The sequence below is a fragment of the Physcomitrium patens genome, chromosome 8 (genome assembly GCF_059467195.1).
Source record: "Physcomitrium patens ecotype Gransden chromosome 8, ASM5946719v1, whole genome shotgun sequence".
NCBI lineage: Eukaryota > Viridiplantae > Streptophyta > Bryopsida > Funariales > Funariaceae > Physcomitrium > Physcomitrium patens.
In genome coordinates this window covers 17,340,087-17,356,577 of record NC_143417.1, presented here as the reverse complement: position 1 = coordinate 17,356,577, position 16,491 = coordinate 17,340,087, and the positions used below count along the sequence as shown (strand labels likewise).

At 31.9% G+C, this 16,491-nt stretch overlaps 2 protein-coding genes across 4 annotated transcripts; one reads left to right on the top strand and one right to left on the bottom strand.

The window, feature by feature from the left end:
* Window positions 1-232: 232 nt before the first annotated feature.
* LOC112285517 (uncharacterized) lies at window positions 233-1,597 on the bottom strand. 2 transcript variants are annotated; one of them, XM_024526426.3, is made up of 3 exons: window positions 1,210-1,597; window positions 662-679; window positions 233-544 (listed from the first exon to the last, which is right to left on the bottom strand). In XM_024526426.3, exons 1-3 carry the CDS (start codon window positions 1,571-1,573, stop codon window positions 423-425), a joined length of 504 nt encoding a protein of 167 aa, XP_024382194.1. In that variant the 5' UTR covers window positions 1,574-1,597; the 3' UTR covers window positions 233-422. The 2 variants fall into 2 exon arrangements, with proteins under 2 accessions (XP_024382194.1, XP_024382193.1); XM_024526425.3 differs by having other exon boundaries at window positions 233-491.
* Window positions 1,598-7,951: 6,354 nt separating this feature from the next.
* Window positions 7,952-10,616, top strand: LOC112285917 (uncharacterized). Of its 2 annotated transcripts, none has more exons than XM_024527301.3 (3): window positions 7,952-8,380; window positions 8,815-9,058; window positions 9,308-10,616. In XM_024527301.3, exons 1-3 carry the CDS (start codon window positions 8,276-8,278, stop codon window positions 10,213-10,215), a joined length of 1,257 nt encoding a protein of 418 aa, XP_024383069.1. In that variant the 5' UTR covers window positions 7,952-8,275; the 3' UTR covers window positions 10,216-10,616. The 2 variants fall into 2 exon arrangements, with proteins under 2 accessions (XP_024383069.1, XP_024383068.1); XM_024527300.2 differs by having other exon boundaries at window positions 8,182-8,466.
* Window positions 10,617-16,491: the final 5,875 nt, after the last annotated feature.

The window sequence follows — 16,491 nt, the reverse complement described above, 5'->3', positions numbered from 1 at the left end:
ATCGGTGCTGGTGAACCAACAACCCCACAGGTTTCAAACCTGACAAGTACAGAATCTAGAATCGACCATCTTGTTGAGGTGAAACCTGAATAGAGAAAAGTGCGAATGATGACCACTGAATTTTCGAAGAGAGCTCCAAAAGGGAGTTTCGGTGTACCTCAAATAACCACAAGCTCATGCACAACGAACTACAAGTCTACACTGAGTCCAAGTCCAGATCAAAACTCTAGTATCAACATGAATAGTAAATTTGTTTCAGTTTGGCGACCTCTGTAGTACAGAAAGAGTACAAATAAATAAGAATTATTTTGATAGGGGAACGCCATCTTCTTCTTGACTAACAGCATTACTGTCTTCTTCAAGTTTCGAAGGGTTTTGCAAGGCATTTCGTAGTCCGAACACGATGAAGAGGTTTGTCAGTGTCAACAAGGACTCAGCACCTCCGTGCAGCCAATCCACGTTGGACAGAGACGTTCCATAGTGCACCTTGGCTGTTGCACAAGGAATTTCGACATTAGATTGCGCATTCTCGGTTGAAGGTTACCTACTTAAAAAACGAAGATAGCATCAGGGCAAGCTGCAAAGACACTCATTTGAAATGCTTCACACCTATGTTGTGACGACTACGAATCCGAAGGAATCATCTGCTGTGTTAACTCACCATATATGCCCGCGGGAACTGCTCCATTACGAACATGAGATCAAATCGACACGAAACACACAAGTCCACCCCAGATTAGTAACCATGAATGGGAATTAGGGGAATCATAGATTAACAGGCATCACTCACGCTATGTGCGATAATAACTAATAGAATGTACGTGGTTCCTCCTAGCGCCATGCCGTTAGACGTGCATTCTTACAGATATCAGATTAAGGCAATTAAAGCTTTCGCATCTAAAAGTTTCAGTGCCTAAACACTGCATCATTGTCATTCATAGGCTTAAGTTTTGAGCTCAGCGAAATTTCGATTAATTGCAAATGTTCCAGTGTCAGGAAATGCTAAGACAAAGTTGAACAAGGATAGAATTCCTCGATTTTTCAATTACATCTAATTGCGCCTCCTCCCTGCACAAAAAATTCAACCCCCTCGACAAAACCTCTACCATCCAACAAAGTAATCATGAATCGAAAGACAAGTAATTCGCACGAAATAAAAATCGCACGAAATTGCAAAATTAGAGGCATATCCAGAGAATCAAATCGTACTTGTAGCTCCGACGAAGGCCAGCAGGAAGTAGAAGCCAAAAAGCGTAAGCTTAGGCGCAGTCTTCGACTTGGTGATATGATACAAGAAGCCTAAGTAAGGAAACAATGACGCAGCGAAAAGCGACGACGCAATGCTCTGCTGGTCGGTGTTCGGCGCCCAAGGATCCACGGGTAAGAAGCTCACCACCACCCCGTGCCTTATCCCCTTGTGCCCCTTGCCAACTCTCGAACCAGGGCACCTTCCTGCACTGCGACACCATGCCGCACTCGGCAGGGCGGGACGCAACGCGGTAGGCCTTAAGCTGCTCCAGGAAGCGCGCAACAGGGGCGGCGAGGCTGCGACGAGCACGCAGCAGAGCGCCATCGCCACGACCAGGCTTACAATGAAACACCCTCTCAACACCAACAACAACACGCTCGATAGGGTTCCTTACGAAATCGCACACTTGGACGAACGTTCGATCATTTCGAGCGAACGAAGTCCTCCGTTCGATTTTCTTCGACGGACGAAGTCCTTCGTTCGTTTGCCCAAAACGTGACAACTAGAACTCTCCTCTCCTTACACCAACAAAGATTTATTTTGGATCCTTTCATTTGAATGTGTGAATGCAAAAAATGTGAGCTTTAAAACATGATTTTTTTGGAATGCGATTGCCAAATCCATTGAATGGTTAACACAAATAGAAATCATTGAAAATTTATTAAAATTTAAGTTGATTGAATATTAATTCTTATTAGTGGAAAAGCTCAATAATATTTGTTGGAATAGTTTAATTATTTATTTTAGAATTAGACGATTTATTATAAATATTAATTAGAAAAAATTTATTGAAATGCATATATGGCAAGAATCTATAAGTTTAGACAATATATTATTAGTGTATGAGATATTTCAATATTATGAAAAATTCTTAATAATGTCTTATTTTTTGCTAATAATTGTTTTTACTATTTAATTCTCTTAATATTGTTTTAAAAAAATTCTATTAAAAAATATAACTACTAAAATAATCTAAACACCAAATTGTTGATAATTATGTAATAATTATCTAATTTTTTTAAAGTTTTAGAGTATATAAAATCAAGATACATGTATTATTAAATGAAAAGTAGGATTTCCATTATTAGAAAAAATTGGATATAGTTCAAGAAGTCTTTGAGCTAAAAGTAAATATTAAAAAAAGATGCTTTTAATGGTTATAATTAAAAAAATAAAATTGATTCCAATACCAAATACAAGTTTGGACTATATATATATATATATATATATATATAGTTTTTAAAAGACTATTGGAATTTTTGTTACATGTATATTTAAGACACTAAGTATCAAATTGTTTTATTATATATAATAATAGTTTTTATGCATGTATACTTATTATAATCTTAGATAAATCTTATATTAAGATTTATAAGAATAATATATATATTTTTTTAATTTTAAAGGTTATTCAATTATTATTTAATTGCATAATAATTCTTTTTATCTTATATAAAGTTGTAAGAATTGTAAGAAGAAAATAATTTCACTATCTATATTTTAATAAAATACATATATTTCATACCTATGATAATAGAATGCTAAGTAAAATATAATTTTTTTCCTTACACTTCTTTTTACAGTACATAAAAATAAGTGAGATATTGCAACATAATAAAAATTAAAAAGACACACTATTAATTTAAATAAATTCTTATTTTATTTATTTTTAATATTATCCCATCTCTTTTGTTGTATATTTAATTGTTTGATCATTATAAAAATGATCTAATATTTTTTAATATAAAATAAAGATTACGTTGTAGAACTTACATATATTAAGGTATAGATTTTATTGCTAAAGCCATGAACCACAAACATTTTTTAAAAATAAAAATACACTCTTATATTATATTACAAAAAGAAGAAGTAGATAATCAAAATATATATATAGAATTGAAACTAGAATGGCTATTATCAAATGCAATATTATTAGAATATCCTGAATAAAGATAAAACACAAAAAATTCCTTAATATGAGTGAGGAAGGCTTCACTCTTGCTTCTATATATACTATCTACTAAAAACTACATGGTGATGTTTTATAAGTTGTATGACACATGTCCAACTTACAAGACATATTTTAATTTTTGGAAGAAGTTTTCAACATATATGCCATATGGCCAATTCATAATATAAGTGGCTAAATGTGCAATATGTGGAGAACTTATGGCATATGGCCAATTCATAATATAAAAGGCTAAATGTGCAATATGTAGAGAACTTATTGGCTAAGATGTGAGCCTATTAATCACTTATAAATATGTATAAGGCCTATAAAGTTTCTAGAATGCTTTCTAATAAAATATCAATAATCTAACCTACTTCTACTTATTTCTATTTAGTTCTACTTATCTAAATAAATATACTAGTGAATATGTCTATTTGTTACACTTAAAAAAGACAACTTAGCTTTTTCGTATGAATAAGATGTAATTGAGATATTTTAGATTTAATATGAAGTTCTATATATTATTTTATAAAAGTTTAGAATCTATTTAGGGTTGAAGATTTTAACATTAGAATTATGTATAGAGATTTATTAAGTTAACCAATAAGTTTTCAAACATCAAAATTTGAATTGTGAAGACTTAGAATTTATTTAAAAAGTCTTAGATTTAAGAATGGAATTATAAAGATTTAGTCACAAAATTAAGATTTAGAATCTGAAACCTTTAAATTTAAGAATTGTTCTCTAAAATGTGTAATAGAAGTTTTTGATTCTTAATCTTTGCAATAATTTTAAAAACCATAAATTTTTTTTGAATAATTTTATAAGGTTGAGAATTTAGATCTTATTATTTTATTTAAGATTTAGGAGGGTATATACCAAGTGTCTTAAAATTAAAATTAGTTCTTTTGTGTTAAGTTTGATTTGAATTTGAAGAAATTAAATAAAGTTATTTAAATAAAATTAATGATTAATAAGATGTTCAATACTTACAAAGGATTACTAAGTACATGTAGATTACAATAAAAGATTGTAAGTTTTCAATATTGCTTATAAAATTTAGATAATTGAAGTGATTGTTTTTCAATTTGATGTCTTATAATAATAAATCATTGTTGCATCAGCATGATGCTTCAAAACAATGTGATAAGATCTTAAAGGATTATTGGTATTATTTTTAGGTGAAGTCTTCAGTTATAATGTAAAATATTGTTGTAAATAATTTATGTTCTTTCAAATGATAATTAAAATATCTTATGCATTCTTAGAATGTATGTTATTAAGTAGTGATAATATATTTTATAATTAATATATATTATTGATTATGTAATAGAAGTAGGATTTTTAAGACAGTTTTTAATAATATTTTATAACTTAAAATTTAAGATTCTTCACAAAATATTTATTGATTTTTTGGAAGTCATTAGTTGGTATTTGGATGCAAGTTTTTTGAAGCTCCTAGAATTAATATGAAAGTCATTTTCAAAGGATTGGTGTTTAAAAAAATATCATCAATGAAATTGAAAGACAATATATAACATACATTAGAAAATATAAAATTTTATCAAAAAAAGAAGAGGTATCAAATAAAAATCTAAGTATAAATTTTTGTAATAAACTTATTTATGTTACAAACATATCTTAATAACTTGTAATATGTAATATTGATAGTTTAGAATGTGGAGTTATATTTAATAATTTTAATTGTAATTATCAAAATTGACTCATTAGAAAGAAGTTGTAGAAAATATAATTATATTAAAGAACTTGTTTTTTAATTAAATAAAAAAATATATAGATAATTTCTTTTGGATTTGAATGTTGTTGTATTGTAGAAAGTAATATAAAATCCTACAGAATTTAAAGACATCTAATCTATTACATTTGATGTTGCAAATTTTAAAGAAGTGGAAGTTGATTATTAAAGCCTATATAAAAAATTGATCCATATAATTGGAGATAATCACTTTGAATTGTTTGAATCAATAAAGAATCTCTTAAAAATATTAAAAGACTCTTTTTTGCATTGAAGATAGAAATTTGGAAGCTTTATAACTTTCAACTGACATGAAATGTATATAAATATAGTAATCCAAAAGCAAAAGATCTTATAGAAAAATTTATGAATCTAAGTAATGAAAAAATTTAAGTGCAACTTAAAATATATAATCAATTTACATATCTTTGAATAAGATAAATTATATTATTTTTATTAAAGTTATATTTTTTAATAAAAAAGATAAAATTAGGTAATGAGTGATTAAATTTGTAATTATTTAATTCTAGTATGGTATAGTTATGACATATATATTTTATTTTGATGCAATATTTATTCTAAATTTTTTGCACATATATCAAAATTTTGTGACAATTTTGTTTTTTTATATTATGTATTTTTTTTTGTTTTTTTGTTTTTTCAAATTAGAATAATTATTATTCAACGGCTCTGTAATTTAATAAGTTTTTAGAAGTTTCAAAACATTATTAAAAAAACACCTCACAATTTTTAAATAAACAAAATGTTAGAACATATTAAAAGAATTTTATTGTCTAGGAGTTGAAATTTTTTTATCTTAATATAAAAACTCCAATTATTTTAAATAATTATATTATTGAAATTTTATTTATAAATTTATTCAAACTTACATACATTAAAAAAATTCAATATATGAAATTTTTAATAAATTTTAACTTATGTATATATTTAAATTAACAAAGTAATTATAAAAATTAATTAATTTGAAATAATTAAAGATATAAAGATGCTTAAGCTTGACATCAATGACAAACAAAATTTAAAAAATCTTAAATCTTCAATTTTAATAAATATGTACAAATAGTCAAACTTGACGTTTTTGCCAAATGATCTAAAATATCTTAAATCTTTGATTGCATTACATATATTTAAGCATTTAAGTTCTACACCATTACTAAATGAGTTGGAAATTTTTACATTCTTGATTTTATTTAATGTATTAAAATATTTAAGCTTGAAATTATTACCAAATAATTGAGTAATCTTTTATATTTGGTTTCACTTAATATATCAAAGTAGTTAAGTTTATCATAATTTCTAAATGAATTATTTTTTTTAAAATTTTGATAATATTTATTTTATTTGGATGCTTAGATTTAATATTATGGCCAAATAATTTGAGAAATTTTAAATATTTAATTCTATTAGATATATGTGAATGCTTAAGCCTAACATCAATACCAAATGAATTATTAATCTTTCATCTATGACTTCTTTTAGTATGCTAAAGTAATCAAACTTGATGTCATTGCCAAATGAATTGAAGAATCTTTTATCTTTGGTTTTTCTTAATATGCTAGAGTGGTCAAACTTAACATTTTTACCAATAAACTAAGCAACTTTTATTTTACTTTATATATCATATGCTCAAGCTTGACAAATGTATTATGTAAATTTATATCTTTGACTATAATTGTTGTATGAGGGTGCTTAATTTTAATATCATTATCAAATAATTTACACAATCTTACATCTTTGATTTAATTTGATGCATTTATATATTTATGTTATATTATATTAAAACTAAAATTAAATTATAATACATATTTGGCTAGTCTTAATATATTTAGGTATTCAAGTTTGACATTCATATTAGATAAATTTGACAAACTTATATCTTTAACTGTACTTTATTTATTAAAGTGCTTATACTTAATATCATTACTAAATGTATTGCTAAATCTTACATCTTTGATTGAAATTAGTGCATGTGAATATTTCAATTTGATATTTTTGCTAAATTAATTAGACAATTTTAAATCTTTGACCACACTTGATATATTTCAGTACTTGAGCTTGATATTATTGCTAAATGTATTACATAATCTTATCTCATTGACTTCACTTAAAATATCTAAACTCTCAAGCTTACCATCATTGCCAAATAAATTTGCAAACCTTACATCTTGGACTACATTTGATTTATTTCAGTAGAAAATAACCTTAACACTGTTTCTAAGAAAATTAATTTTTTGTTTGCTTAGAACACTGTACTGAAAATGGTTTAACTGCAGATGTCTGTGGCAGGTAAGAATTTCAAGAGAAGATGTCGAGACCACAGCTCAAGGCTGTTAATCATCTGCAGACTATGAAACATTCGGTCCCAACATGGACCTCAAATGAAAGTAGAAGAAGGGCAAGTATCTAGTGTGCTGTTAACAGCTAGATTTGAAACCTCAGAACCAAACTCTGTGATCTCTTCATAAGTCTGCAGCCCATGCTTCGGAGGAGGTGGTTTCTTTAGTGGTCCAGAATGGACATGGATCACCGCACAATGCAGGAAAAGGGGTTCTCAGCACACGACCAAAATGATTCAGCTCATCGATGAAGTGGTGGAGGTTATTGCTTCACAAGATTAAATGATCACCACAAGCGCTTCCTCATTGGCTTGTGGTGAGCCCATCGATAAAGGACCTGAACCGAGTCTAGATTTTACGCTTGAGACATTCGCGTTCCTACTTTCAAGCTGAACCGGAATGCTCCAGTTTTGGACGTGGATGAGTAATAAGATGACAAACCTCAGTTATTTGCTTTGATCGCGACGAATTCTTCCCTGTTCACCCCAAGTGGGTGAAAAAGAAGCACCACAACATGGACTTCGGCCAGGTTGGACGAAGTCATGGAACCTGACAAGGCGCATTATGGTGGAGTTGCTATTTGGTTCGTTGAACACATACATAGCCTGCGAGTTGCATGGTTTCACAGAACGCCTCTCTTTCGTAAACGCAGAGCGCGTGACTTTCCTTCTCGTATTGCAGTTTCACTGAATCCATTCGGCTCGCGCTGAGTTCCACTTGAACCCATCTCTTGGACGCAGTGAAATAATGAAGATTACGCAGACTAAACTCAAGTGAGAAAAATTGGGCGCATGCAAGGAAGGGGGGTGTCTCATCTGCTGATGGCGGAGCCCACAGTGAGCAAAAGGTTGTAGAGGCCTATTAGCTGTCAGAAAAACAAGGCATGGCCCCAGCGTGTGGTGGGAGAGGCCTGCCCATTGGCTGTCACGCTTGGGACCAGTTGCCTTATCCCCATCCCCACCATGCTTCAGGTGAAGATGAGCCCTGCGGCCATTCCGTCGTCTCGCTTATTGCCCCCGCCTCTACCCCCGCCCTCGCCTTCAGCGCACTCAATCCTCTCTGCTCAGGTACTCGCAGAATTCTTCAAATTAATTTTCCACCTGGGTTAGACGTGTTCCTTTCGCGATCAGCTTCTCTCCGTTATGATAGTGTGGTGGGTTTTTGCAATGTCACTTCGGTTGCATTTGAATGGGCCTGGTGTGATCATGAGTGACTTTGCATTAGTGATGGTGAATGCTGCCATCAGAATCTCTTCTGGTTGTTCCGTGTTTTGTGTTGTATTGTGTTTTGTTACCAGGGTTTGTTTGCGACTGAGTTCTCGGTCGATTGGATCCACTCGGTTATAAAGTGCTGGGTATTTCGGATTGTGACGGTTGAGGAGAATTTTATGATAGGTTTGCCGCACGGAATGCATTAGACCTGATGATTGCATGCTTAGCAAGGCTCGTGTCTCGTGTTTTGCTGGTTACTTAAGAGGGAATTGGGATGTGAATTTGAACAGCTGCGAGGCTTCAGTTGTGGTGATCACGAGTACGGTAGCAAAATGGCCATGGCGACCGCAGTCGCAAGCACCAGCTTTACTTCCCTGAAGAAGAACACCGTATTCGGAGCTGGAGTGCAGGGCCTTCGAGCAGCGAATCAAAAGGTTTCAGTTGCGAGACCCGTAGCTGTGCCTTTCGCTAAGCTGTCAACCTCCTCCGATGGCGTTGCCCAGCAGATTGCCGTTGGTGCCAACACATTGGCAGGTAATCACATCCTCTGTACTGAATGCGAATGTGATTGCCCTCCTCTTGACACTCAAAATGACGCGCGCGATTGTGGTGTAGTAACGCTTACTCTGGTATCTGATAGCTTTTATGGATCAGCAGAGCTTGTCGTAGTTTAATACAACGCGCTGCTTTCATTTCATCAGTGAGGTCCGACTGGGTCATGTAAAAGTTCGACCCACTGCTGAAACATTTTCCTTGGATGTGACGATACCCGATGCATGGCAGGCGCAATGTTCGCAGCAATGGCGACATCTGAATCAGCTCTGGCATCGCAGCAGATCATGGCACTAGCAGAAGGCGACAACAGAGTCGTCGCCCTCCTCATTCCCTTGGTCCCAGCTATCGGATGGGTGCTGTTCAACATTCTCAAGCCGGCTTTGAACCAAGTCGACAAGATGAGGAGCGCCAAGGCTTTGGTCGCGGGTGCCGGACTTGGATCCCTAGCTATGCTTGCAGCTCCCCACGCTGACGCTGCTCAGGAAATCGCCCAAGTCGCGGAGTCTGATGCAAGGGGTCTGATCATCATCGGTCTTCTTCTGCCTGCCATCGGATGGGTGTTGTTCAACATCTTGCGCCCAGCTTTGAACCAGTTTGAGAAGATGCAGAACCAGGGCAACACTGGAGCCTCCTCCTCACGCAAGAGGGGAGTAGTTGGAGCCCTCGGCCTCGGAGGAGCATCTATGCTTTTGGCCCCTCATGCCGACGCCGCTCAGGAGATTGCCAATCTTGCCGACTCAGACTCCAGGGGACTGATCATCATTGGCCTCCTTCTTCCAGCGATTGGATGGGTCCTGTTCAACATCTTGAGGCCTGCATTGAATCAGGTTAACCAGATCATCGAGGGCAACGATGTTAAAACTCCTACGAAGGGTGGAAAGAGATTCAAGAGCGTCATCGGAGCCACCGGAATCAGCTTAGCTGCAAGCTCACTGTTGGCTGCCCCTGAAGCCGATGCTCAGGTGCAAGAGATTGCACAGCTCGGTGCTGATACCAGACCCCTGATTCTTCTCTTCATCTTGGCACCTGCCATCGGATGGGTTCTGTACAACATCTTGAAGCCCGCTCTGAATCAAGTGAACAAGATGGTTGAAGGCAATGACACCAACACTCCCAAGGGCGGCAGGAGAAAGTAGAGTTTTGTTTCCACTGCTGCAGGTTCTTCAGAGAAATCAGGTATCTGAGGAGTGGGTAGATCAGTGATTTGTTGCAGGCCAGATCGCGTGGATTGTATGATTAGTAGATAAGTAAAAATTCTTATGCCATGCTTGTATTCGAAACTTTAGCGCAGGATTTTCACGGGAAATATTTCAGAAGGGTTTGCTAGGTCTTTTTATGAAGCATCTCTCGATGACTGTCTATAATTGGGTGCATTTCATACTGGGCGCCTTGTGAGAGTACTGGGCGTATGGAGTCTCAATTTGTCGAATCAATCCTATGTTGCTGGCTAGAGATGATTTCTATCTTTTGGTAATCACCCATAGGGATTCAATTTCAATTAATCCAAATTTTCCAGAACTGTACAAATTCTTTACCAGTGCTTTCACGAAACCACGCCTAACACTGAATCTGGAGTCTCTTTAATTATTGTACCCACTGATCCTGACTAATCAGCTCGAAGCTCATCAATTCATGAAGTGGGGACTGTAATCCAGTTGCACTAATTTGATGATATGTTTGACGCAAACTTGCTAACATTCATCACTGATACAGCATTTCACGCAGCAATGTGGACGGTGGATCCGATCACGGTTCTGCCGGAGAAATTTGTTAACTGATGATCTTTCTCTTCCTTCCTCCCAACTGCTATTCTTCGAGTCTGTTTTTTCATGGAAAAAGAATAAGAAATGTCATGTACTCTAATGGTTTCTTCACTAGTATTTTTCCGCGAGATATGTATTTCCAAAAGAAGACATGACACGCTTACACAAACGATGCGAAATTCGAAAGTTATCAATCACTTGCATGTAGAAAATTCTCTGTCTTCAGACACACACGTAAAAAGATTTTTCTCAATGAAAAGGTAATTGTCTTGAATTAACAAGTGAACATATCAATGGAGGTGAGTCAAATCATACCGAGCAATGTTGTCTTCGAGATAAAAGAAAATTAGTTTGAAGTGCAACATTGGTTGAAGTTAAGAGTACATATGAATAGAACAATGACCAATTATAACAGGGACAATGTAGGAAGGTCACTAACTTTTTAGAAACAAATAGTATGCCTTCTAATCTTGTACCTTGCCACACAATTTTTATACTCTTAAAATGCATTCTAGATAAATTCTTGTGTTTCAACTTTTAGACATTTAAGTCTTATCATGATTCATTAATGAATATAATATTAAGATTCTAAACTTAAATGCTTGTAAACAAGGTTATCTTGGCATATATTAAAGTCAATGATGTATAGTTCCTAGAGTAAAGATATTTTGTTGAAGAAATACAGTTTGTAATGATTAAAATTAATGAAATATCATATGTTATCTTCAAAATTAAATAATTTCCTTCGCTCTTGTTTATCTTTAGTTTTCATAATTTTAATTATATAATATAATGATATATTAGTTAGTAAAAATAATTTTATTAAAAATATATCAATTATAAAAAATAAATAATAAAAATAAAAAATATATTTTTTTTGTGAAAATTTTAAGAATAGATCAATAGAAGATAATATTTTGTATAAAGTATTGTCAAAGACATGAACTGGAAAAGATGCATAAACCTGGGAAATCTATGTCAAAAGAAAAGTGACAAAATAGAAATAAAGTAGTATGTATATTAAAAAGAAACTGGAATAGCTATTGCCAAAAGACCAAGAAGCTAGAGACTCTTGAATCTAGATTAGAAGCAAGAAAGAAGTTGACAAGAGTGAAGAAGGCTTCACTCTTGCCTCTATATATACTATCTAACTAAAAACTACGTGACAATGTTCTATAGGACCTCTAATATGTGTTGACTTTGCAAGACACATGCTTTAGCTTACAAGACAAGTTTTCTATGTGTGGGCCATATAGTTAGATTGTTCTTCAAGCTATTAACATGTATTATACATAGCAAACTTATTGACTACGATTCTAATCTAAAAAATTAATTATAGACACCTATAAAGTCAAAGCAACATCTACAAAGCTTTTGAGAGCTTCTGTAGAAGATATTATGGGATTAACATACTTTTATCTAATCATATAAGTAATTATTGATTTACATGTATATGTTCATGACATTACTCTCCATTCTAGGGACGAGTTCTATAAGCAGTAGTCATTATATGTTGAGGATATTTAAGATGAAGAGAATTGTATTTGCCACATATTCAGATGTTTGTTTTTTTTGAAGATGGTTGATAGGGCCTCTCAACCATTGATAGTCTCCCATACCAGGGCAAGAAGACTACTTAATTATTTGATCATTTTTAGGGCCTTCATAACTTCTTTCAAATGAAACATTTGAAATATTATCAAGCATTGTTCATACTTCTAGTAAAATTACCAAACATCCATAGTTCCTTGTAATGTTGTGATACCAAACATGTTGTATCTTGCCATCTATTTGACGAAATACATGTCGTTCTTCATGATCTTCATTTTGGTTATGTTGACTTGAAGGTTGTGACAATCATAATGTTTCATCTGACAAGTCAACAAACAAAAGCTCTTGAGTGAAATCCGCTAGTTGTTAGTTCTCTAATTCTTTTGTGTCACAATATATAAAAACAACAAACAAAGATAGAAGGTAGAATGCAATCTTCTCTAGACCTTGTTTCTTTTATAACAAAGACTTACCATTCTTCATTATTATCCACTTCTATAGGAAGAGGTGGAACTTGTCTTCTTCTTAGTATGTTCACAGTCTTATATGGTTTAAAAACAAGCTCGTGGAATATAAGATAGTTCTTCATTGACTCCGGTACATATAATTGATAAGCAATTGGATTGATTTGTCTACAAATATGAAAAGGTCTAAGCCTGAGGTAGTCCAACTCATCACAAGGACAAGTAGTCTTGATATTATGACAAAGTAATCATATCTTGTCACCTATATTGAATTATGATTGTTTCTTTTGATAGACATCCGAATTCATCTTTTGTCGTTCTTGAGCTTAATTTAATTGTACCTTCATTGTTGCATGTAGCTCAGACAAATGATTTGCTAAACTTTCTATTTTAGGATTATCAACTTTTAAAAAGTCAAAAATATTAAGTCATGGATTGTAATCATAATTGATAAAGAAAGATATTTGTTGTATAGAAGAATGAATCGTATTATTATAAGCAAACTCTACCAAAGGTAATAAAATTTTCTAATCGTCTTATTAATAATTGTTGGTATACCTTAAATATTGCTCCACAACTTGGTTTACAAGCTCTATCTGTCCATCAATTTGAAGATAAAAGGCTAAAGAAAGATTTATGTCCATCTTTAGAATCTTAAAAAGATTTTTCCAAAATCTTGATATAAATTGAGTCTTCCTATCTAATATAATATTTTTTGGCAATCCATGATATCGATAGATATTATCAAGAAAAAACTTGGCAATTTCTTCACTTGTGATAGATTTTGTACATGGTACAAAACGTGCCATTTTGGTGAAATGATCTACTATCATGAATATAGAATCTTACAAACCTGAGACTTAAAGATTTGTAATAAAATCCATAGAAATAAAAGACCATGGTTGTTCTGAAATAGGTAATGGCTGAAGAAGTCCATAAGATCGATGATGAGGAGTTTTTGATCTTGAGCAAATGTCACATGATTGAACAAAGTCTTTTATAGCCTTCTATATTTGCGGCCACCAAAAATCTTTAGATATTACCTCCAAAGTCTTGTTATATCCAAAAATGTCATATTGCTAAAAAGTCATGACATACTTAAAGAACACCTAAACATGCTTCTCTTACTGGCACATATAAGTGTCCTTTGAAATAAAGTAGGTTGTTCTTGAATTCAATCTTAGAAGTATCATAAGACTTAAAAGAAGTATTCTTCATATTATGAACAAGAGGATTAGAGGACATAATTGATTGAATTTGTTTGAAAAAACTTGAATCAAAAATAAATATTGATTTCATTGCTTGAAGATGAAATTATTCTTGCTTCAATAAAATTATCTTTTGTTGATCAAAAGTTACATTTTTTTCTTTAGGTGCAAGGTAAAAATGTCAAAAAAGGGTATCAGACAAACCTTGTTGTTTTTCTAGCCAATAAGTATTATTGAGCTCAAATCTTAATAAAGATATGTTCCAACAAGCTTAGTGACGATTCAAAATATGAATTGACATGAAATACTTGAAGTTCTTGTGATTCGTATATACAATGACCGGGCTAGAAGTGCCTTCTAGATAATGACACCATTCTTGAAAAGAATCCATAATTGCAAGAAGTTCTTTGTCATGGATTTCATAGTTAATCTTAACTGCTGAAAATTTTCTAGAATGAAAAGTTACTAGGTGAAGTTTATCACCTATTCCCATTTATGATAATACGACACCCAAAGCAAAGTCTGATACATCTATTTCTATAAAGAATGGCTTAAAAAAGTCAACATGATATAAGATTGGTGCAGAAACAAAGATTGTCTTTAAAGCTTCAAATACTGCTTCCACTTCTTAATTCTACTAACGTTTGTATTTACAAGTCAAATATGTAAGTAAAGCTATAATTTGAGAGAAGTCTTTCATAAAGATCCAATAGTAGTTGATAAATCTCAAAAAATATTAGATATCTTGGACTATTTTTGAAATCTTCCAATCCATAATAGTTTGAACTTTTTTAGGATCCATCATAAGTCCATTATTTAAAATGATGTAACCTAAGAAGTCAACTTGAGTAGTGAAGAATATAGACTTTTCTATCTTGGCATAGAATCTTGCATCTCTTAAGTTTTGTAATACATAGCAAACATGAAATTTATGTTCTTCTATGTTTTTTGAATAGATCAAAATATCATCTAGATAACAAACAACAAAATTTTCTAAAAACTCTCAAAAAACATCATTCATAAGATGTTAAAAAGCTGCTAGTGCATTTATAAGTCCAAAAGGCATGACATTATATTTAAAATATCCATACCTAGTTCAAAATGCAATCTTCTATTTATCACCTTCTTTGATGCATACCAGATTATATGCTCATCATATATCTATTTTTGTATAAATCTTAGCTTAATTCAAGTGATCAAGAAGTGTAGATATTAAAAATAATGAATATATGTTCTTGATGGTGATCTTATTGAGTCCTCGATAATCAATACACATCTATAATAATCCATCTTTTTTCTTCACAAATAAAATTAGGGCTCATATTCGAGATTTGGAATGGCATATGAAGTTTTTAGCTACATTCTCTTTAATATATTCTTTGAGTTCAGGCAACTCATTTTGTGATAAATTCTAGATTGGTCCAAATGGCGATTGTGCTCCTTCTTGAAGATCAATTGAGTAGTCATAGGACCGATGTTCTGGAAGAGTATCTGCATTCTTTTTTTCAAAAAAATCTTAAAATTCTTGATATTGGCTTGGAGTGCCACTTGAAGTCTTTACACCATTAGAAATGAGTGTGGCATAAATGATACAAGGTGATCTTTCTTTTGCAGTATGTAAAAAAAAACTCTTGCATCTATAAACACAAGTTTAATTATACTAGACTTGTGATTTTCTACTTGATTAAGTACACTCTTAGTTACACTTTTAGAAAAATCAAGAGTACAGATTTTGTTACACATTTGATAAATTTGTATATGAAACATCCATAATGCTTTAAGAATAAAGAAGATTAGAAGCACCATTTGTAATTAGTATTGAAAAAGCTTTAAGAACAAGAATCATATTATATATTAGAAATTATAATTATATTAATATTTAATTATATTCTTAGCTTTTATTAGATCAAGCAAAGATATTTCTATGGATCTAAAGAAAATTTAGACAAAAATCATGGAGTAGTAGATACATGAATCAATTATATACATACAACATTAAAAAAAAAGTTTAGGCTTCTTTAGAATGTTAATAAAGAACTTAACAAGAAAAAAATAATTTTAGTAGGATGTTATGACTAGTGAATCTTTTAAAATATTAATGGATGATTTTACATTAATGCTAATATTATTACATGCAAATATAAGATTTTTTTATTTATTAAATCTAATATAATTAATATTTTTACTTAATTTAATACTTATAAAATATAGAAATATTGGCAATTTTATTCTATTGTAAATTGTGATTAGATGTTCTTTATAAACAACTACAACATTAAATTTAAAAGAAATTAATCTTGATATTATTTAATACTATTAATGAATATTTACTTAAAGATATTTATAACACAAAATAGTGTATTCAGGTAAAAAAAAATAATATTTTACTAACTCAAAAGATTTAAAGTAACAATAAATCAACAAAA